This window comes from Ahaetulla prasina, chromosome 3 (assembly GCF_028640845.1).
Source record: "Ahaetulla prasina isolate Xishuangbanna chromosome 3, ASM2864084v1, whole genome shotgun sequence".
Lineage (NCBI taxonomy): Eukaryota > Metazoa > Chordata > Lepidosauria > Squamata > Colubridae > Ahaetulla > Ahaetulla prasina.
This window is the reverse complement of record NC_080541.1, coordinates 183,389,787-183,413,131: the sequence shown is the minus strand read 5'-3', so window position 1 is coordinate 183,413,131 and position 23,345 is coordinate 183,389,787. Positions and strand designations below refer to the sequence as shown.

At 42.5% G+C, this 23,345-nt stretch overlaps 1 protein-coding gene across 1 annotated transcript in view; it reads left to right on the top strand.

Moving 5' to 3' along the window:
• Window positions 1–23,345, top strand: part of GRM4 (glutamate metabotropic receptor 4) — a 327,398-nt gene that overhangs the window by 207,292 nt on the left and 96,761 nt on the right. Inside the window, exons 4-5 of the mRNA XM_058178153.1 lie at window positions 10,323–10,477; window positions 20,664–20,804. Of these exons, the coding sequence (XP_058034136.1) occupies window positions 10,323–10,477; window positions 20,664–20,804 (296 nt within the window). The remainder of the gene's footprint in view (window positions 1–10,322; window positions 10,478–20,663; window positions 20,805–23,345) is intronic.

Here is a 23,345-nt window from a genome sequence, read left to right as displayed (position 1 = left end):
ATAAATAAATAAATAAATAAATAAATAAATAAATAAATAAATAAATAAATAAATAAATAAATAAATAAATAAATAAATAAATAAATAAATAAATAAATAAATAAATAAATAAATAAATAAATAAATAAATAAATAAATAAATAAATAAATAAATAAATAAATAAATAAATAAATAAATAAATAAATAAATAAATAAATAAATAAATAAATAAATAAATAAATAAATAAATAAATAAATAAATAAATAAATAAATAAATAAATAAATAAATAAATAAATAAATAAATAAATAAATAAATAAATAAATAAATAAATAAATAAATAAATAAATAAATAAATAAATAAATAAATAAATAAATAAATAAATAAATAAATAAATAAATAAATAAATAAATAAATAAATAAATAAATAAATAAATAAATAAATAAATAAATAAATAAATAAATAAAATGAGGAGGAAGGAGTCTTCCACACCGGGAGGCCGGAGAAAGACGACCGGGCGACTGCGCGAGTTGCGGAGGGCAACACCAACGACAACAATGCAGATTTAAAGATGCAACTTGTCGGCGATGCGAAGGAAGGGCACCTAGCACAGGTCTGTCGAGCTCCCCAACCTTCCCGCCAAAATTCAAACCGGCCAATCAGAGCGCTGGAACGCGAAGCGGCCCGCGAGTGGTCAGTTTAAAAAGGCGCGAAATTGAATCAGACTGTCGTGAGAGTGGGTCACGCATCAACTGGCCTAGAGAAAAAATCTTTACAAAGGCAAAGATTGAGGGGTGCCGTGCCGATTGAGGTGGACACCGGCTCATCGATCACGATCATGTCCTGGGACACTCTCGTGAGAGCCTTACCCGCCATCGCAGCGCAAACTGCAACCACAGAAATTAAAGGTACAAGACTACCAGGGAATCGCATCCCGTCCGAGGGTAACGTCCGTCCACGTCGAGTATGGACAATACAAGAAAACTCTGCCCATCACCATCGTCGATGGGACCCTGCCAAGCTTGTTGGGACTGGACTGGTTCCGAGCATTGGGCATGGGAGTGACTGGAATCTTCAGAAACGAAGTCGACCTCAAAGACGCACTCATGAAAGAATTTGGGGACGTTTTCAGAGACTGCCTGGGCAAGTACACGGGACCCCTATCTCCTTTAACTTAGACCCCAAGTTGCCCCTATCCGTCTAAAGGCTAGGAGGGTCCCGTTCGCCCTAAAGCCCAGGATTGACCGGGAACTGGACAAGCTAGTAAACCAGGGAATTCTAGTGCCAGTTGACCATGCTAAGTGGGAGACCCCTATAGTCACCCCAGTCAAACCGGACGGGTCGGTCCGGATTTGCGCTGACTACAAGGCAACGCTTAACAAAGCGTTGCAAAAGAGTGCTTACCCCGTTCCGGTGGTACAGCACTTACTGCACTCAATGGGGCAAGGGCAAGTTTTTGCCAAGCTAGACTTGGCCCAAGCCTATCAACAGCTGCCCGTAGATAGCAGCACAGCCGAAGCGCAGACAATTGTGACTCACAGAGGGGCTTTTAAGTGTACCCGATTACAGTTTGGGGTTAGTGTGGCTCCAGGGTTATTTCAGAACCTGATGGAGCGGCTATTGCAGGGCCTCCCAGGGGTGGTACCATACTTTGACGATGTACTGGTATCCGCTGAAAATCTAGAGGAATTAGGGGTAAGGCTGCGAAAAGTTTTGGGCATTTTCCGGTCTGCCGGTCTCACGGTTAAACTAAACAAATGCCAGATCGGGGTTGAGTCTGTGGAATTCCTGGGCTACCGGATAGACAGGGAAGGGATTCACCCCACTGAGAGCAAGGTACGGGCCATCAGGAAGGCCCCGGTTCCAAAAACCAAAACGGAGTTACAGGCATTCTTAGGTCTGGTCAACTTCTACGCGGTATTCTTAAGGAATAAGGCAACAGTAGCCGAGCCGCTGCATAAATTACTAGCAAAGTCGGCTGCATGGTCTTGGGGAAAGGCGGAAGCTAGGGCATTCGAAGGGGTAAAGAATCTCCTAACGAGTGATAGCCTCCTTATCCAATACAATGGCACGCTGCCATTAGTGTTAAGCTGCGATGCATCTCCCTATGGGGTGGGGGCTGTGCTCAGCCACAGGTTACCAAATGGCACAGAAGCCCCTATTGCATACTACTCCCGAACCATGTCATCAACTGAAAGGAATTATAGCCAGCTTGATAAGGAAGCCTTGGCTATAGTCTCAGGAGTAAAGAAATTCCATGAATATGTATTTGGCCGTGATTTTGAAATCATCACGGACCATAGACCTTTGCTAGGTCTGCTGGCAGGCGACCGCCCAACGCCCGTGGCACTTTCGCCAAGACTGACCCGATGGACTATCTTCCTGGCAGCGTATTCTTACAAATTACTACACCGGCCAGGAAAGGAATTAGGGCATGCAGACAGCCTGAGCAGATGCCCGTTACCAGAGACTATCGAAGACCCCACTCCCGGGATACCAGTTCTGCTAATTGACTCCTTGGACTCCGGCCCAGTCACATCCAAAGAGGTGGCTCGGCTTCAGATAAGGACATTACAATAAGAACTGTAATTGGTTGGGTACAAAGAGGTTGGCCCGCTGCGCGGGCGGCGTTTTAAAGAGTTTGTAAAAACGTGGGAGCTCTCGGCTCAAGGGGTGCCTGCTATGGGGGATCGAGTGGTGATCCCGGAGAAACTAAGGAAAAAGGTATTGGATCTCCTTCACGAAGGTCACCCAGGGATCGTGAGGATGAAGGGTCTAGCGAGAAGCTATGTGTGGTGGCCCTTAATGGACTCAGAAATTGCTGAGAGGGTAGGGAAATGCCAGGCCTGCCAGGAGTCCAGACCGCTACCCCAACGGCCCCGATTCGGGAATGGGAGAGACCCCAGGGCCCCTGGTCTAGGATCCATATCGATTTTGCCGGCCCCTTCCACGGCCAAACCTTTCTGGTAGTAGTCGATGCCTACTCCAAATGGCTGGAAATCATTCTCATGAGATCCATGACAGCCGAGGCCGTGATCTCAGTCCTACGGCACCTATTTGTAACCCATGGGTTGCCCGACACGTTAGTCTCCGATAACGGCCCGCAATTCACGGCAACCCAGTTTGAGGGTACTTGGCAGAAGAGGGCATCCGGCATGTCCTCTCGGCGCCTTTCCACCCTGCGACGAATGGCCTTGCAGAACGTTTCGTTCGGGCGCAAAGAAGCATTGTCCAGAATCAGGCCAGGCGATTGGCAAACAAAAATCGATACCTTCCTAGCAGTCCAACACAGAACCCCTGTGTCACAACTGGCAGAAGCCCGCCGAGCTATTAATGGGTCGGAAGCTTAGGTGCCCACTAGACCGTTTAAACCCAAACTACACACCAGACGGTTACAAAGGGGCACACGGTAAAACAAGAGAGATGGCAATAGGCGACCTAGTGTGGGCACACAACTACAGCGAGGGCCCGACCTGGTTAGCAGGAACAGTCCTAGAAATAACGGCCAAAATCATATCTAGTAGAGATAGAGGATGGCAGGGTATGGAAACGCCACATAGATCAAATAAGGAAACGCATAACCGAACAATCCGAATTAGACGAAACAGGCCCTGACTATACAATGTTTGAATCCACAGCTGCCCCGAACCCGGAGCAAACGCGGGACTTATCTGAGTTCCAAGAAGTCCAGCGACGCCAACCGGTTCCTCCTGAAAACAGCAGGGACGACTCTGCAAATAATCCAGGGCCGGATGGCCTAGAGGAGGAGCTGAGAGGAACAGACAGTCCCTCCGGTCAGCTCGACTCACTCCCAGAGAATGAATTGCGCAGGTCCGAAAGAGTCAGGAGACGCCCAGTCTACTTGTGTGATTACGTTGAAAAATAATATGTAAATCTCATGTAAATATTGGTAAAGTGTTTTCTGGGAGGGAAGGAGTGTAATGTATCTTTAAATGTTTTGGCGGGAAACAAGCACATTGCTGATTGGTTGAAGCCGCCGGCTAAACTGTATTTAAAGAGAGGTTTTTTCCCAGCCCGGGTTGCTGGGTTCACCATATAGTAAAGAGCTGTTGTCACTATCCTGGTCAATTGACATGAGATAGTTGTCACAGAATAGTCAAGAATATAACATAACACAAGACAAGAAGCAAAGATTGTTCAAGAGTAGAAATATACAAAGAAAGGAAGACCTTACACCTTTCTGCCAATCATGGAATCCCAAAAAGATGATGGTGGGTGGATCACTTTAAAGCCAGAAAATATTCAGCATTCTCCTCTTTATTTCTGTTCCATTCCATGTGGGAGGGAGTATTGACTGGTTTATATAGGTTCTGAATCATCATTACTCACACTCTTTTTAAATTGCTTTCACTGGAATTTGCCAAGGGCAAAGTTCATCTTCTCTTGTACTTGGAAACCTTTGTTTAATTCTACCATAATTGAGACGATCAAGGTTAAGGAGTAGTTGGTAGTTAAGGTGTCGCCTAGAAACCAGCTCTAGTCCTGCCTTAGACATGAAGCCAGCTGGTGATCCTGTCACTCTCTCTCTCAGTTCTAGGATTCAGGCAATGGCAAACCACTACTGAAATCTTGCCAAGAAAACTGCAAAGATTTATCCAGGCACTTGCCAGGAGACAAGATTGACTGGAAGGCACCATAACAATATTAATAATAAATGGCAATGAGACCATCTCAAAGTTAACAAATATCTGTTTCCCAAAATTTTTAGATTGAAAATGAGATGTTCACCAAGGACAAGGCAAAATAAAACAATCCAAGTATACTCTTTAGTGACTAAAATAAATAAATGTTTAATTCTGTATTACAGGGAGCCCTTATTTAATGACCATAATGAACCCAGAATTTCCATCCTAAGTCCTTGTGATTGTTAAGCAGGTCAACACATGACCTGATTTGATTTTACAACCATTGTAAAGTGAATCACCATGATTGTTAAGTGATTGTTAAATGAGTCATATGATCATTAAGTGAATCCATTCTCCCAGAGGAAAACACCAAAAAATGCCACAAATCGTGGCCATGTGGTGATGAAACACTGTAACTGGCTGCCAAGTGTCCAAAATGCTCTTGTGTGACTATGGAAAGGGAGTAATCAGTATCTTTTGGGAGGTACATTGTAACTTTGAGCAGTCGTCAAATGAAGACTATCTGTACATCCTCAATCAATAAAAGGAATAAAATTCTAGATACCAAACAAAAGAAGTGCGTATCACTTATTCAGTTCCTCCTCTATTCCTCTATTAACGAGAGTCTGGAACTGAGGGAGGTCGCTGTCCCGCAGATAGCCGGTTGTGAAACCCTTCTAGTGAAGTGGGGCTGTGGGGTGCAGGTGGGCTTGCTGATTGTGTACCTGGCTCCTTGCTACGTAACAGCAGCCCTGCCCGAGCTGCTGGAGATGATAGCGGGACGGCGGTTGAGACCCCCAGACTTATGGTTATGGGGGATTTCAACTTGCCGTCGGCAGGCGACTCGTCAACGGCAGCTCGGGAGTTCATGGCTTCCATGACGGCCTTGGACCTGACCTAGTTAGTTAACAGTCCCACCCACACTAGGGGGTAACACACTGGACTTGATTTTCATCTCGGGACAGTGGCTAAATGATCTGGAGTTAGGGGAGTTACTATTTAAACCCTTGTCATGGTCAGATCATTTGCTCCTTCAGCTAGACTTTTGAACCGCTGCACCGCACCGCAGGGAGACGGAACCGGTTCGATGGTTCCATCCCAGGTGCCTGATGGACCCAGAGAGGTTTCTGATGGAGCTTGGGCCATTTCCGAGGGAATTAGCCCATGGCTCGGCCGAGGAACTGGTCGCCGTCTGGGAAGAGGCGGCGGCTGGGGCTTTAGACCGCGTCGTGCCTTTGCGGCCTCTGACCCGGCGACGAACTCAACTAGCTCCTTGGTATAACGAGGAGCTGAGAGAGATGAAGCACCGGAAAAGACGCCTAGAGAGTGCTTTGAGGTCCAGTCGCTCCGAACCCAACCGAACACTAGCGAGGTCGCATATTCAGACCTACCTAGTGGCGATCAGAGCGGCAAAACATAATTATTTTTCCGCTCTCATCGCATCGGCAGATAATTGCCCAGCCACCCTGTTTAGGGTGACCTGCTCCCTGCTTCTGCAGAAGGCTCGGGAAGACCCCTTACAGGGGCGTGCTGAGGATTTTGTACAATATCTGTCTGATTAAATCGCTCGGATTCGGGACGGACTGGACACTGATTGGATAGATCCGGGTGGGTTGGCGGGGATGAGTCTTGAGAGTATTATCTGGGCTGAGTTCGATCCTGTGACTCCTGATGACATGAACAGGTTGTTGGGTAGGCTGAAAGCCATCACATGTTTATTGGACCCGTGTCCCTCCTGGATGGTACTGGCCACACGGGAGGTTACACGAGGCTGGCTCCTGAGAGTTACCAACGCTTCCTTGTTGGGGGGCATTTTCCCCACCGCCTTGAAAGAGGCGGTGGTGAGGCCCCTCCTCAAGAAGCCCTCCCTGGACCCAGCTGTATTAGCGAACTACTGTCCAGTCTCCAACCTTTGCTTTTTGGCGAAGATTGTTGAGAGTGTGGTGGCATATCAGATTCCTCAATACCTGGAGGAAACTGTCTATCTGGACCCATTGCAGTCCGGTTTCAGACCCAGGTACAGCACCGAGACGGCCTTGGTTGCATTGGTGGATGACCTCTGGAGGGCTCGGGACAGGGGATGTTCCTCTGTCCTGGTCCTGCTAGATCTCTCGGCGGCTTTTGATACCATCGACCATGGTATCCTGCTGCGGCAGTTGGAGGGACTGGGGGTGGGAGGCACCGTTTATCGGTGGTTCTCCTCCTATCTCTCTGACCATTCGCAGACGGTGTTGGCAGGGGGGCAGAGATCGACCCCGAGGCGCCTCACTTGTGGGGTGCCACAGGGGTCTGTTCTCTTGCCTCTCCTGTTCAACATCTACATGAAGCTGCTGGGTGAGGTTATCCGTGGTTTCGGGGTGGATTATCATCTGTACGCTGATGATATGCAGCGGTACATTTCCACCCCGAACCACCCCAACGAAGCCGTCGAGGTGATGGGTCGGTGTCTTGAGGCCGTGCGGGTCTGGATGGGGAGGAACAGGCTCCAGCTCAACCCCTCCAAGACAGAGTGGCTGTGGGTTCTGGCGTCCCGGTACAGTCAGCTTACGCCATCGCTGACTGTTGGGGGGGACGTACTGACCCCTAGGGGAAGGGTGCGCAACTTAGGTGTTCTCCTGGATGATCGGCTGTCTTTAGAAGACCACTTGACGGCCATCGCCAGGGGAGCATTTTATCAGGTTCACCTGATTCACCAGTTGCGCCCCTTCCTTGATTGGGACTCCTTACGCACAGTCACTCATGCCCTCATCACTTCCCGCCTGGACTATTGCAATGCTCTCTACATGGGGCTCCCCTTGAAGAGCACCAGGAGGCCCCAGCTAGTCCAGAATGCGGCCGCGCGGGTGATAGAGGGGGCACCACATTGCTCCCATATAACACCCATCCTGCGCGGCCTGCACTGGCTGCCGGTAGCCTTCCGGGTGCAATTCAAGGTGCTGGTTACCACCTTTAAAGCGCTCCATGGCTTAGGACTGGGGTATTTACGAGACCGCCTTCTGCCACCGATTGCCTCCCAATGACCTGTGCGCTCCCACAGAGCGGGCCTCCTCAGGGTGCCGTTGACCAAACAATGTAGGTTGGTGGCCCCCAGGGGGAGGGCCTTCTCTGTGGCAGCACCAGCCCTATGGAACAAGCTACCTCCAGGCTTGTTATTGGCTTGTTATTGGTAACAGTAAAAATTAAATTAATAAATCTCTGGACATTGAGAGAGGAGATATGACTCTTCTTGCTTCAATTTTCAAAAGGCTTTTATTTATTTAGGAAATTTATATTGTCGCCTATTCGCATATGGCAACTCCAGGCAGCTTACAAGAATATAAAAACCTCATATAAAAAACAATAAAACTAATAAAAGAGAGAATCATATAATAAATTAATAAAATAATATAATAAAATAACCCCCACCCCAGCAACAAAACATCACACAAGCCATTTAATGGGCTCAATCCCGCTCTGGGTTCCCCAGGACCAGTGGCAGAACCAGGTCTTCAGCGCCTTCCAGAAGAGGGTTAGAGTGGGGGCCATTCTAATCTCTGGGGGAATGATGTTCCAGAAAGAGGGAGCCACCATGGAGAAGGCCTTTCTTCTGGGTCCCCCCCAGGAGATGGGATTCGTAACATTCTTTGCCACCCTGCTCTGGTGAGTCGGGTAGATGTGACCGGCAAGAGACAGTCCCTCAGATAATAGTATCAGCCATTATATTCATCTGGATTACTGTACTGAGAGTTTTTAGAATGGGAGATATTATTATTTGGAGACAGCTTCTGCTTAAACTGCACCCTGGTATATGAGGTCCCTCCATTTGATCTCCATTGCTTTTTAATATCTGAATACCTCCAAATATGGAGGTTTGGAGCAGGATGTATATAGTACATAGATGTATCTAGAGCTATTTCTCTGAAACATCTTCAGATAATAGAGTGATTTTCTTGAATATCTGCCTGCAGTTGATAATGAATTGAACTTGGTGGGTTCATATATTGAATTTGGAATCAAACAAAATGAAGTTGTTCTTTGTGAGGGTCCATAATTCCAGAGTTAGAGTAGATTTTGTTCTGAATAGAATTATACTTTCACGAGAAGCACATGTACAATTTTGGAGTATTTCTCAATTTTCATCTCTCTTCAATCTCTCTCCAAGTGAGGCAACAGCTAGAGATACTTTTCATTGGCTTTAAGTGATATGCCAACTTCTTTCCTTTTTGGAAGAAAATGATCTTAAACAGTCATGCATATTCTGGTAATCTAAGTTTAAACAATTATGGGACTGCCTTTATGTCTAGTCCAGAAATTTGAGTTGACACAGAATTCAGCTGCCAGGTTGTCCTTTGGAAGATCACATTACACTTGTGCTAAAAGCATTGTAGAATCAATCACTTTGTTTCAGATGAAATACAAAGTGTTGATTATTATATTTAAAATCATCTATGGCTTGGGTTCAAGGCATAGGAGAACACCTCTTGGATTACCCCTCCGTACTTACTGAAATCATCTGAGGAAGTTAAGTTAAAGCTGCTGCAGGCAACCAGGGATCACACCTTGTCTGTAGTCATCCAAATCTTTTAGAATTATCTCTGCTGAATTGTGGAGCTTAAGTCACTTTTTAAAAAGTCCTATGACATGGTTTGAAATGTTTATTGTGTTTACATTATTTTTTGATTTTGATTTTGTTTACATTATCATTCTAGCAGAGTTTTAAATTTAGGTTTTAAGTTTTTACTATAAATTGTAAAGAGACTTCAGTAGTTGTCAGTATAATAATTTTAATAAATAGTAACTAAATAAAATTTGTCCCAGTTATTGCAATGAAATCAAGAGCTCATGTTGGGTTTACTAGTTACTGGGCTTTGCAGCAATTTGAGAAATTGGAACAGTTGTGCAGACTAAATTAAAAATGGTACTATCTGGTAATGTGGAATGGAACAGGCAATCAGTTTTCCCCTAGAGAACATTATACCATCATTTCAGGTGATATTGGAACAAAGATGCTAGGTAAAAATAGTGAAATTATGCCATACCTCCCAGAGTTTAGTTATACATAGGATGTATATTATGGAGGCTAAAAGAATTGTAGAATGTCAAATTGCTCCTAAATACGTGGTCTCACTAACTCCTGTATATTTGATCCTGATTGTCCAGCATTCATTGACTCTTTAAATGCACACCCCATATTTTCAAGAAATGCAAAATAAAGGCTCACTGGATAATCAGTTTGTGAGATATAGTCTGCAAAGATATGGTCTGATTCAGTAGTGGGTTGCTACTGGTTTTCCCCGGATTGGCTCCGCCCACCCACCCGGATGCTTCTGCACATCCGCAGAAGCATCGTGAGTACCCACGAGCAAACTGGTAGCAACGGGTTTTGAAACCCGCCCCTGGTCTGATTGGGTTATGCTTGGTTTGAAGATGTTAAAGGTTGCTTTGAAGGAGAATCCAGATTCGGATTTCTATGTGTATCCATAGATTTAATGTTCAGAGAAATAAATATGGCAAATGGCACTTAGTGCTGTGAAAATTGGTAACTGAATAGGTTACTTCTGGATATGACTGGACATGCCAAGTTAATTTTATTTGCAATTCTATAGTTAACACAATGTGGGTGCTTTCTGTCCTGCCAATTTGACACAGTGCCTGCATCAGTTTAAATATAAAACCCCTGATCACATAAGCTGGGTTTTGCTTTTATCTCTCCAGGAATGTGTTGATGGCAGCAAAGCGAGCCAATCAGACTGGGCACTTCATCTGGATGGGTTCTGACAGCTGGGGTTCCAAAATTGCCCCTGTGAGAGATGTGGAAGAGGTTGCAGAAGGATCTGTCACAATCTTGCCCAAGAGGGCGTCTGTTAGAGGTAAGCCTAGAAATTTTCAAGAGCTTTAGCTTGTTCTTTGAATTTGATAAGTGTACAAAAATAAAAATCTGTTATCATTATTCTTAGCTTGTAACATTCATTCAGATGCCATGCTTTTTCATGATTATGGAAAGAATCAATTATCTTGATTTGGGATATCCTAAAGGCCTTATTCCTTGAATGTCCATGATTTTCCTTGAATTTTCAGCTCTGCTAAAACTTAAAGCTAAACAACTGCTTGTTTAGCAACAACTGATGTATGTCTTACTTATGATCAAACTGCTGGCTGAAAAGATGTCTCAATCTGTTGAAAAATGACAGTAGAAGTTCTGAGCTAATGTGGATAGTTTATGCTTAGGAAGCCTATATTGCTTTATATTAAAACTTCAGTTTCATCAGCTATGAGTGGGCAAAGCAGTGGCTCAAGAGTTAGTCTGATATTTAGGGAGTAGCAAGCTTCTGAATATATACTTAGCCCATCAGAACTAAAATTATAATCCTTTTATAAAAAAAAAATGCAAAACCAACTCATCTCCCACCCTCCAGCATTCTTTATTCCAGCATCCAAATTCCATTTTAGTTACTGTGACTATTAAACAATTGGGAGTCAGAAAACCTGATAATCTAGTTCAAGAAAAGGCATGTATGGCCCTCCAGATGTTGTTAAATTTCAATGCTGGTCATTATGGTAAATGAAGAATGATATGATCTGTAGTCTAGCAGCATCTGGAGGACCACAGATTGCCCGTTTTTCATGCTAGTAGATAGTGATCTACTGTATACTTTCTTCCTCCCACAGAGATATGGTTTATAACATGGAGCAAATTTCTGGTTTATGGGATCACAAACTGATGCTTAATTGTGGTAACATTTATACATGCTGTAGATAATCATAACAATGTACCATCTGGAAGATTCTTTCTGAAATGCTCAGTAATTGTTATGATCATTGAGAGTGATATATCCCAGCTGAAACGGACAAAAGGATATTAAATGGGGGCTATACTAAAGTTGCCACATAGAGGTTGTAAAAATCCAGAAAAACCATGCCATGGCAAGAAAGAGGAAAGGCTAACCCTTTGCTGTCATCTAATGGTCATTTAGAGCTTTATAGCCAGATGTTAAGATACCGTAAGTTAAGATTTCTCAACTTTGCAAAATGGCAACAATAGTCAATTGAGCGATTTCTTTTGTGTTCCCATTGGACAAGAAATGAATGTACCTTACCACTTTTTCCTTGATTCATTTCCAGGGGTCATTTTGAAAACTGAAGCCAGTCTGCTTGGCTTGGTACTTTGAACAGCATTTTTTTACAAATAACAGATTAAGATCCTTCTTCTCCAGTATGAAAAACAATTATGAAATCAGAGATACATTTGTCAGTATACTTTGTTAGTGTACTTTCTTGATTTTGATTTGCATTGGATAATGTAATGTAATTTTTATCATTTCTCTTATTGCATACCAATATCTTTTTTATTTATTTTTGAATGGTTAAATACTTAAAATAAGGGATAACAATGTTCACCCTTAATTTACTATACATCTTACTGTAAAATATCTGTGTTTGCTTCTCCATCAATCCAAATAACAAAACTATATTGCTACCAAGGACACTAGTACAGAAGCCGGAAGCATTTCCAAAAGAAGCTGAACCCAATGGCCGATTTCATGGATCACAAATACCACTAATATTTTGTCACATGTCAGTTGTAACTCTCTGCAGAAACCAGACTTTTATTCATTTCAACTGTGTTAAAAACCACACTCATAAAATACAAAACAATTTAATCACAGCAACTTATAGAGTTTTATTGACTTTTTGACATCTTGGCAGACTTTAATAGATAAATATCTTGTAAAATAAATAGACATGAGAATATAATAAAAGTTCATTTCGAAGTCACATTCTACAACAGAAATAATAACATAGAGACCATTAGATTGTATGTGACTCATAGATCCTGCGTGCCTCTGCTAAGAAAAGAAAGGAGACAGAAAACCATTTGCAATTTTAGTAATACTCAAAGACCAAGTTTAATTGCCTGAAGCAATATTTTGGAAAAACATTGCGATGTTTTTCTAAGTTGCTCAAAACCTACAGTTGGAGAACTCATGTCCTAAGCATGATCAGGATTATTCCCATGCATTTGAGATGATGGTATCAAGATATTTTAAAAAGACTTTCACTAAGAGCAAGTAGCTCTGATGTAACTCTCTAAGAAGATTGTTAAGCATACTTGTTTTCAACTTTAGGCTGAAACATCCCCAGTTGCAAAAGCAAGGAGAACTCAACCTGAGCTTTCCAACTTAACCTGAGCTTCTTTAATATGCTTTAGAAAGCAATTGACTCTGCCAGGTCTTATGGCCTGCTCTTATGGGATGGGGAGAAATAGTTGGAGAAAGTAGTAAATATCTAGGCCCCAAAGCTATGAAAAGCTTTATAGATTACCATCAGCATTTTGAATTGAACCTGGAAACAAAGTGGTAACTGGTGCAGTTCACAAAATAGAAGTGTCACATAGGTGAACTGAGGTGCATTCATAACTACTAGCACCACCATATTCTGGTCCAGATATAATTTTGGAATGGTTTTCAAGTACCATGTAGACTGTGTTACAATAGTCCAAACCAGATGTAGCTATAAGACAATTCCCCAATTGAGGGAAAGATACAATTGACACAAGATAAATCAAAGGCCCTCCTAAACATGGATGAAATTTCCCCTTTGAGCCTAGAAATAAAAGTTTCATTTTTTTTTCAGCTGTCTTTCCATTAGCCCCAAAGAAAAGTCTCTGGTTTCAACAGTGCTTTACTCTATAATCTTCTGAATTATTGTATGCATTTGTATTCAAAATTTTCTGGCTGTTTTACACGTCCATCAAAGATGATCAAATGTCCCGTCATGTCATTCACATTTAAGGTTAAATGTGAAGACATTAAATGTTCTCTTTGTTAAGCTTTTTGCAAAAAATTCTTGAATCTTTAAATCCTTAAAGTCTCTTTTGATTTTTATAATCCTGAAAGAAGGTTTAATTAACCAAAAGGAATCTTATCTTTGCTGCAAAGGAAATTCCTCTATATTTACAGATTAATTATTTCACAAAGTAATTAAGAAATGAGGATGGCAGGCTTATTTTCCATATAGGTTATACTGCAGTTATGAATGTGGGTGGAATCCCAGGACTTCTGGCTGCTCACCTCCCAAGTTGACTGCAAAAACTTCCATTTCTGCAGTTTATTTGTAAGGAGTCGCCACCCAGAGTACAAGTGGATTATCTCAGCATCTGTCTTTGATCCAAAAAGATTTTGCAGGTTAGCATCTATGTTCCAGTCTGAGATTTCTGTTGCAGTGTTTCTCTGCTCTTTCAGAAATGTCAGTACATCGTATTTCCTCAATGTTAGCCTCAATAGTTGCATACAATTCTTAAGTGATTACATCTTAGTTTTTTATGATCAAAATGGAGACCCTTATCTGAAGTAGTACTTAGAATGTTGAACTCACACAGGAGAAAACCTGACTACAAACCTGTATTCAACCATAAAAGCTCACAGGGTTACTTGGGTCAGTTATTGTCAGGTGTGAAAGACCAGATCCACATGTGAAGGTTCAATTAAGCTGATTTATTGCTAAAAGCTCTTGCCCTGGAATCTTCTTAACTAACAGTCATAGCCTGGTTAGAGTTAGAGAAAAGTCAACAGCATTCAAAGGGGGTTGGCTCAATGGCTAAAACACTGAACTTATTATCAGAAAGGTCGGCAGTTCAAATCCCTAGTATAGGTCTCCTGTGTGAGCTGGACTAGATGACCTTGAAGGTCCTTTCCAACTCTGTTACTGACTTAGTTCATTTGTGTTTACATAGGGATTTTAGGCTGATCCCTCTTTTCACTCTGCCCCCAGGATTTGCCATGTATCTTTTATAAAACTCAGCTCACACACTGTTAATATTAACAATAAAATATTAAGATATCAGTCACGCTGAAAGTTTTGAAAAAATAGTGAAATATGCATGCAATAAAAAATATTCAATCCATGATTATACAGCTTTTTTTTTTTAAAAGAAGGGAAAATTATTTATGGTGGTGGTGGGGAGAATCCAGAAAAATGGGCACTTTAACAGTGCTCATTTTGAAACTGCTATAAATTTAAAAAGCAAGTATATGGATTTAAATCAAACTTCCGTCATCCTCATATTCATGTGCTAATAAATGGCATGGTCTGAAATCAGTTGTCCATCAAGTAAAGAATAATCAGCAGCCTGGAAAACACATATATATATATATTTTTGAAAGGGAAACTAGCGAATGCCATGGATATGGGCCTATGACTACACAAAGCTATGCTGCCCTGAGCCAATAGCAAAAGCTTAATTTTAATTATGCTAAACATGAACTAATTTCTTTTAGTGTAAAATGACTATCAGAGGGGGATTGAAATACATACACTAAGGATGGTGGCTTTATGACTCTCTCCCCAAGGCATAGCCTTATTAATTGAATGAAGTCTTTTTAATGGGCTTATGGTACTCGACAGTTCTTTCCTTTCTAATGAATGACCCTTCAAGAAATGTAACTGTGGCTGTGAGCTAAATCTGGTATTGTTAGACTCTTGATTCTGTCTAGATAAATAGATTAAATATATACTTACCATTGAGGGCCATGTGAAGCTTCACTTCAGTGGCAATTCAATCTTTTAACTGAATCTTCAGATCAGAATTGTCAAATAGGTCTGGTGCATCGCAGATCAGTTGCCTCTGAATTAATCCAGACATTAGTTGGACTCCTAGGCATGAGGAGACTTCTGTAGCAACAAATAACCCAAATGCTTTGATGATTCAAATCAATTTGTCAAATGAATTGCAAAATTGAATCAGATTTTGACCAGCTGCCCTATTAATCACCAGAAAAGTCAACTTAGTGTCTTCTATATGTTTCAGATGACAGTGTTCATAATTCTCAGCCAGACATGGTCTGGCATGGGTTGATGAAAGTTGAGGCAATGATTCATCAATAGGATGAATCTGCTGCAGGCCGAAAACACCAAGCTACCTTCAATAATCTTTAACTCTAACACTTTGCCTGTCTGGAGGTTGATCAGCTTTTACATCAGAGAATTTCCAAGCTGACCATTCAGCTGATCATTTGCTACAGATAAAGAAATTCAATATACATTGTTTGTCTCCTTTGATGTCATGAAAAGAACTGTCTAAAATAGCTTATAACTTCAAATCAACAAAATGCTGTATTCTGAAAACTGTGAACAACATGTCAAATGAAAATTCTTTTCTGTTAAGAAAGCCTATGAACCTTCAATGGAGACATTATGAATGAAAATCAAAGCATTAGTTTCATGCTAATCTATGTGATAATGCAAATATAAATTAATTTTGCCCACAAATACATAACTTTGGGCCAACTTTGGGCCATTGGTTTTCAGGGATTTAAAGTTACTACCATGTGATATTGAATCTGGGGCATCTTATGAGTTTGTGGTCTGCCAAACTGGGACCTTTCCTAGGTAATCAACAGTCCAACAGATACTGGAGGCTGCAAATTAGATCTACTTTTTGTCTCAAAGTTGAGGTGTAATCTGGAAGAGAGGGACATTAGATTAGTCTCTAGTTGCCTTTTGGCTTACTGTGCTACTCATCCCTGCGGGAAAATAGGGCCTGTTCAATCAGCTTGCCCAGGTGAATGATGGACCCAATGAAGTTCCAGAGAGAGCTTGGGAATCTTGTGGGTTGTTTGGCTCGGCCCTACATGCTGCCTGGAATGAGTGAGTAGCTGAAGCCTTGGTTCGAGGGCCCAGGGTAGGGCCCAGGGTAGGGGTGGAGGGGTGGCGGTTGTTATGAAGGAGAGTCTAGAACCGAGGGAAGCCACTGTACCTCAGATAGCCGGTTGTGAATCACTTTACATGAAGTGGCGGCGTAGGATACAGGTGGGCTTGTTGGTCATGTACCTGGCTCCTTGCTGCGTGACAACAGCCCTGCCCGAGCTGCTTGAGGTGATAGCCGGGATGGCAGTTGATACCCCTAGGCTTATGGTCATGGGGGACTTCAACTTGCCATCGGCCGGCGTGTCATCAACGGCAGCTCAGGAGTTCATGGCCTCCATGATGGCCATGGACCTGACCCAACTAGTTGATGGCACCACCCACATTGGGGGAAGCACACTGGATCTGATTTTTGTCTCTGGACAGTGGCTGAATGATCTAGAACTAGGAGAACTAGTCATTGAACCTTTGTCATGGTCAGATCATTCTCTCCTTCATCTGGACTTTCGGACTGCCACTCAACACCGCAGGGAGACGGGGCCGATGTGTTGGTTCCGTCCCAGGCGACTGATGGACCCAGAGAGGTTCCTGACGGAGCTTGGGCCACTCCCTGGGGATCTGGCCCACGGCTCGGCCGAGGAGCTTGTCGCGACCTGGGAACAGGCAGCGGCAGGCATTTTGGACCGTGTCGTGCCTTTGCAGCCTCTGACCCGGCGTAGGTCTCAACCGGCTCCCTGGTTTTCTGAGGAGCTGAGGGAGATGAAACGCTGGAAAAGACGCCTAGAGAGTGTCTGGAGGGCCAGCCATTCTGAAGCTGACCGAACACTAGTTAGGTCTCATATTCAGACCTACCTAGTGGCTCTGAGGGAGGCCAAGCGGGCCTATGTCTCTACCCTCATTGCGTCGGCAGATAACTGCCCGGCCTCCCTGTTTAGGGTGACTCACTCTCTCCTCCATCAGGAAGTGCGCGATGATCCCTTACAGGGTTGTGCCGAGGACTTTAGTAAGTATCTGTACGATAAAATCGCTCAGCTCCAGGACGGTTTGGACCAAAATTGGGTAGTCTCAGGCGAAGTGACGGAGGCAAGTCTTGTTGAGCCCATTTGGGAGCAGTTTGATCCTGTGGCTCCTGAGGACATGGACAGGTTGCTGGGGCGGCTGAATGCCACCACATGTTTATTGGACCCGTGTCCCTCCTGGTTGTACTGGCCACTCGGGAGGTTACACGAGGCTGGCTCCAGGGAATTGTTAACGCTTCTTTGAGGGAGGGGGTTGTTCCCATCGCCTTGAAAGAGGTGGTGGTGAGGCCCCTCCTCAAGAAGCCATCCCTGGACCCAGCTATTTTGGGCAATTACCGTCCAGTCTCCAACCTCCAACCGTGGGGAAGGTTGTTGAGAGTGTGGTGGCATATCAGTTACCCCAGTACCTGGATGAATCTGTCTATCTAGACCCGTTCCAGTCCGGTTTCCGGCCCGGGTACAGCACAGAGACGGCTTTGGTCGTGTTGGTGGATGACCTTTGGAGGGCTTGGGACAGGGGTTATTCCTCTGCCCTGGTCCTGTTAGATCTCTCAGCGACTTTTGATACCATCGACCATGGTATCTTGCTGCGCCGGTTGGAGGGTTTGGGAGTGGGAGGCACCGTTTTGCGGTGGTTCTCCTCCTATCTCTCTGACCGGTTGCAGACAGTGTTGACAGGGGGGCAGAGATCGACTTCAAGGCGCCTCCTGTGTGGGGTGCCACAGGGGTCGGTTCTCTCGCCTCTCCTGTTCAACATCTACATGAAGCCACTGGGTGAGGTCATCAGTGGTTTTGGGGTGAGTTATCAACTGTATGCTGATGACACCCAGCTGTACATTTCCACCCCGGACCACCCCAATGAAGCTGTTGAAATGCTGTCTCGGTGTCTGGAAGCCGTGCAGGTCTGGATGGGGAGAAACAGGCTCCAGCTCAACCCCTCCAAGACTGAGTGGCTGTGGATGCTGGCATCCCGGTACAGTCAGCTGCAACCGCTGCTGACTGTTGGGGGTGAATCATTGGCCCCAATGGAGAGGGTGCACAATCTAGGCGTTCTCCTGGATGGACGGTTGTCTTTCAAAGAGCATTTGGTGACCGTCTCCAGGAGAGCCTTCTACCAGGTACGTCTGGTTCGCCAGTTGCGCCCCTTTCTAGACCGGGATTCCCTATGCACTCATGCTCTCGTCACCTCTCGCCTAGACTACTGCAATGCTCTGTACATGGGGCTCCCCTTGAAGAGCACCCGGAGGCTCCAGTTGGTCCAGAATGCAGCTGTGCGGGTGATAAAGGGAGGCTCTTGTGGCTCCCATATAACACCTCTCCTGTGCAAGCTGCACTGGCTACCTGTGGTCTTCTGGGTGCACTTCAAGGTGCTGGTTACCACCTTTAAAGCGCTCCATGGCATAGGACCCGAATATCTACGGGACCGCCTTCTGTTACCATATGCCTCCCACTGACCGGTGCGCTCCCATAGAGAGGGTCTCCTCAGGATGCCGTCAGCCAAACAATTCCGGCTTGCGACCCTTAGGGGGAGAGACTTCTCTGTGGGGGCACCTACCCTCTGGAATGAGCTCCCTCCTGGACTCCGTCAACTTCCTGACCTCCGGGCCTTTTGCCGCGAGCTGAAGATGTATTTATTCTTCCGAGCAGGACTGGCATAATATGGGTTTTAAATTGGATTTTACACGGGGTTTTATATCATGTCTTTTATAGTTTTAATTTGGCCAAGGTTGAATAAGTTTTTTAAATGGGTTTTATTGTATATTGTATTGTATTTTTATCTGGCTGTTAACCGCCCTGAGTCCTTCGGGAGAAGGGCGGTATAAAAATTTAATTAAATAAATAAATAAATAAATAAATAAATAAATAAATAAATAAATAAATAAATAAATAAATAAATAATAATAATAATAATAATAATAATAATAATAATTATTATTATTATTATTATTATTATTATTATTATTATTATTATTGGTTCATATCACTCATATGGGGTCTTTATCTGTGTGCCTGAACTGGGATGCAACTTAGTGTACTTGAAAGAGTATCAGGATCACCACTGAAGGAAGACTCAACATACATGGGTAAGAGCCCATATTAGGGATTATCATGTGGCAATAAGGATGATGATCATTCTCATCAACCATTTATTTTCTCTGTCATCGGTGTTTGTTTTGTTGTGTATTATTTGTGTTGAATGTGCTGTTTCTTTGTTTTTGTTTTTAACAATTTGTAAACCATCCCGAGTCACTTGTAGTTGAGCAGCATATAAATTTAATAAATTATTATTATTATTTTTTAAAAAAGACAAAGATCCAAAATTTGAGAAGCAAAAAGGAGGAAGTGTTCTATAGCTGAACAAGAAAATTGAGAAAGCTGTTAAGATGCAATGTAATATATGCTGAGAACATGTTTGCTATATATTTAAATTTGTTAAAGTAAGAATTGTTTATGTCAAAAATGGCAAAGAGCAATAGGCATGGAATAATATGATGAACTGAGCTATGATGCATTTTTGACAGGACAGAGCTTCAAACTGAAGTGCATATCTATGCATATTAAAATAAATGCATATTAAAATAAAAATGCAGAAACATCTATTTTCAGTGTATACTACTTGTGAATGTTTTTGTTTATTCCATTTGTTTCAGCACTGATTTTTCAGATTTTAAAAACATTTTCTGAAAATATACACATGTGATGCAGCTGAAGCAGAGATACACAGCTTGGTGCCTCCAAATATTTTAGATTTCAATTCAGTTCCAGCTACCTTAGCCAACGGCAAGTAGTTGTGAGAGCTGGAATCTAAAGTACTGAATGGCATCAGCAGTAGTGGCTGTAAAAAGCTTTGATAACTTCATCACACAAATATTGCACATTATCACAACATCTGATGCAAGTACATCAGTGCAGAATTTGCATCGTGATGCCTCCAAATCCATATTCTCAATTTTACATCATCATGTTTACTGCCGATGCCACTGTCCAAACTATTTTCAATTAGCAAAGTCACACTAAATGTTATAATTGAGTGAGCTAGGGTTTTGATCTATAACTTTTGTTCTCCTTTCAGGGAAAACAATAAAAATAGCTGGCTTCCCCACTATCATGTTTGAACCTATGATGCAAGTTAACACATTTAGTTATTGGCCTACTGGTAATTGTGTTTAAGATGCCTTTGAAATCTTTTAGGCCCTTTGGTATCCAATAAATGCTAACAATAAACCTCAAAGTATTTCAAAACTAACTTCTAATAATGATTATTTTAAAAAAATATTATGGTATTTCAATAGCTAAAATTCCCTTTTATCCTTTAAGATCTGCTGTCTACCCTCATATCTCTGACCCTGTTTATTTTGGTTTTCATGGTTTTATTATCTGTTTCCCTCATTAGGTTTTGATCGCTATTTCTCTAGTAGGACACTGGACAATAATCGCCGGAACATTTGGTTTGCTGAATTTTGGGAGGATAACTTTCACTGCAAGCTAAGTCGCCATGCTCTCAAGAAAGGAAGTGCTATCAAAAAGTGTACAAGTAAGACATTCTGAATGTGCATATATTTGGGGGCATGGATCTTTGGTTTGTGTGTGGTAGAGAATGGGGAGGACTGGCAAATCTGAGTGGATAGTTGTTGGCTCCATTTTTGTTGTACATAATTATTTAATAGAGATGTGGCCATTAATCTGATCTTTATTAGACCTAATGGGCAGTCCCCATTTTGGGGGTTGTTTCATTTAGAGATACTAGTTGCTTTGCATGCATTGGGTATATGAGTTGAATTCTCTAAGGTGACTGTCAGAACATACTGTCAGATTTTTCATAATGCCAAGTTAATTGTGTGGATTTTATAATAGTAGAGTGAATGGGAAGGTGCTGGTGGCTAAGATCAGAAGCTCTGATAATAGCAGGAAGCAGGTAGGCTGGAATGATGGTTTATTTGTCGGTGAAGTGATTGAGCTATGAATCAGGATAATCCTTTATGATAATCTCAACAGGTACGTTAATTTCTGCCATTCTTAGTTTCATGCAATATTGGGCTCATGCGCAAACTATAAAGAGGGGTAACTTAGTCAGTTTGTCGCCCTTCAAAATGTGTTACTCTTTCATAATTTCCATACAGCACAATAAAAATGTTAGACTATCATTCTGAGTCAGCATTGCAAAAAGGATCATAACAGTAATGTGTCTAAGAAACACATTATTTGCCAACACTAAATGCATCCTTTCTATGAATCATTGAGATTGTTTTTTGAATAGGAGAGAAAAGGGCATATCTGGAGTGGCTAGTATAGGATCTTACAGGGCAGGAAAAAGGAATTTGTATTGGTGGAATCAAGGATAGGGGCAGAATAAGAGCTTTGTCAGCGAATGGGTCTTTGTGGGTTTTCTCTCCCATTTCCAGCAGTCTTCCCTCGCTTGATCTCCTCATGTCTGTTGGGACCAGAACTTTAAAAATCTCCCAAAAAGCAATTGTTTGAGAATTGAGACTCCACGCATTTGGTAGACACTAAGTGGGAAATGGCAGTTCTTGAGGAATGTAAGATTGGCTCCTTTATTATTTTGTTAGTCACAAGTAAAGATCATTAACCCTGTATGATATTTTAATGCTCCTCAGTTTAATGTTAATGTTAATGCTGCCCTCAGATTTTTATAGCTGCTTTGTTTTGTTTCTATCCCTGTGTTCCTTGCTTTTATGAGAACTTCTTAATTATCATTTTTAATTATACATTTTTGAGCACCTGGCAAGCAAATCATATATTTGTATAAATTAAATCAATCAGTAAAGCCCATGAGCACCAATAGACTCATTTGGGAGTGGGCCAGTAGATTAAGAACTACATTTTAGGATATGATTCCCTGAGCTTAAGAGCAGAAGGTATTGTTCACAAATAAATATGCCTATTGAAGACTTGATAGAACCTGGGAAGACTTGGTCTATGAAGCAACCAAATGCTTACTCTATTTATGGTTATTAAATAAAAATAAACACACATTAAGTCAACTGACACACATGGTCCAATCTACATGGTCCAGCCCCAGCTTCCTTGAGGAACTTCTGCTATCCTTTTTTTTTTTTTGCTATTCTGCTTTTATTCTACACATACCCCTTCCTGCACATTAGTTTCCTTTTAATTCCTCTTCACACTACACAAGGTCTTTCTTCATTTACTCATAATGTCCATTACGACATTGCAATCCCAACTCCATTGTTCTCGGCTACTGTTTTCTCGGCAATTCTTTCTTAGCAGCCTGGTTCAGGAGGGAGAGAGAATGCATTATAAAGCTGTGCCACCATTGTTTGAACCTGGCTTAAGGACTAAAATGGACGGGAGTTCCTGAAAATAAATAGGGGATGAGAAAGTAGCCCTCTTAAGTGCATGAGTGGAGTTAATCCTGACAAGAGACATGAGATACATGTCTCATGGGTGAATGAACATATTTGTTCATCCTCCCTCTGCTGCCAAAGCTGATGGAAAGTCTGTTTCTGATGCGAAGTGACTGAAACCTTGGTGCTGGACACCTTTTGCCTCAAGCAACAATTAAAATATTTCATGCCATAAAAAACATCTAGCCGCATGGGAAGTACAATGCAGAATTGTTGTTAAAAGGAAGGAGGAGGAAAAACAAACCCCAGAGAAATCAGCTGCCATGTAAATGATAATAAATCTTCAAGCCGGGATTACAGAAAGTGACTGGGACTGCTTCTTTATCTCTGTGTTGTCACATTTATTCACCCTCCTTGCCAGACACTGAGCCTCTGTGGAATTGATGAGTGCCACAGTAGATCAGAGGACAAAACAGAAAGACCGAAAGGGACAGGTAAAACTAATCTTGACCATTGGTTCTATTGCCTCCTCTCTTGATCCACCCAAGAAGAAAGTCAGATATCAGAGCAGCTGCTTGAATGTCAAATCTGCACATCTTGTAAGGATATAAAAGAGACAGTTCAGGGTGGGATTCAGGATAGGAGACCTTTCATGGTCAACTTCATCTTCATTGTAACCCAATTATATACAAAACCAACATATGATATTAAGGGAAGAATATTTTATCTAGTCCTCTGATGCAGGGGTC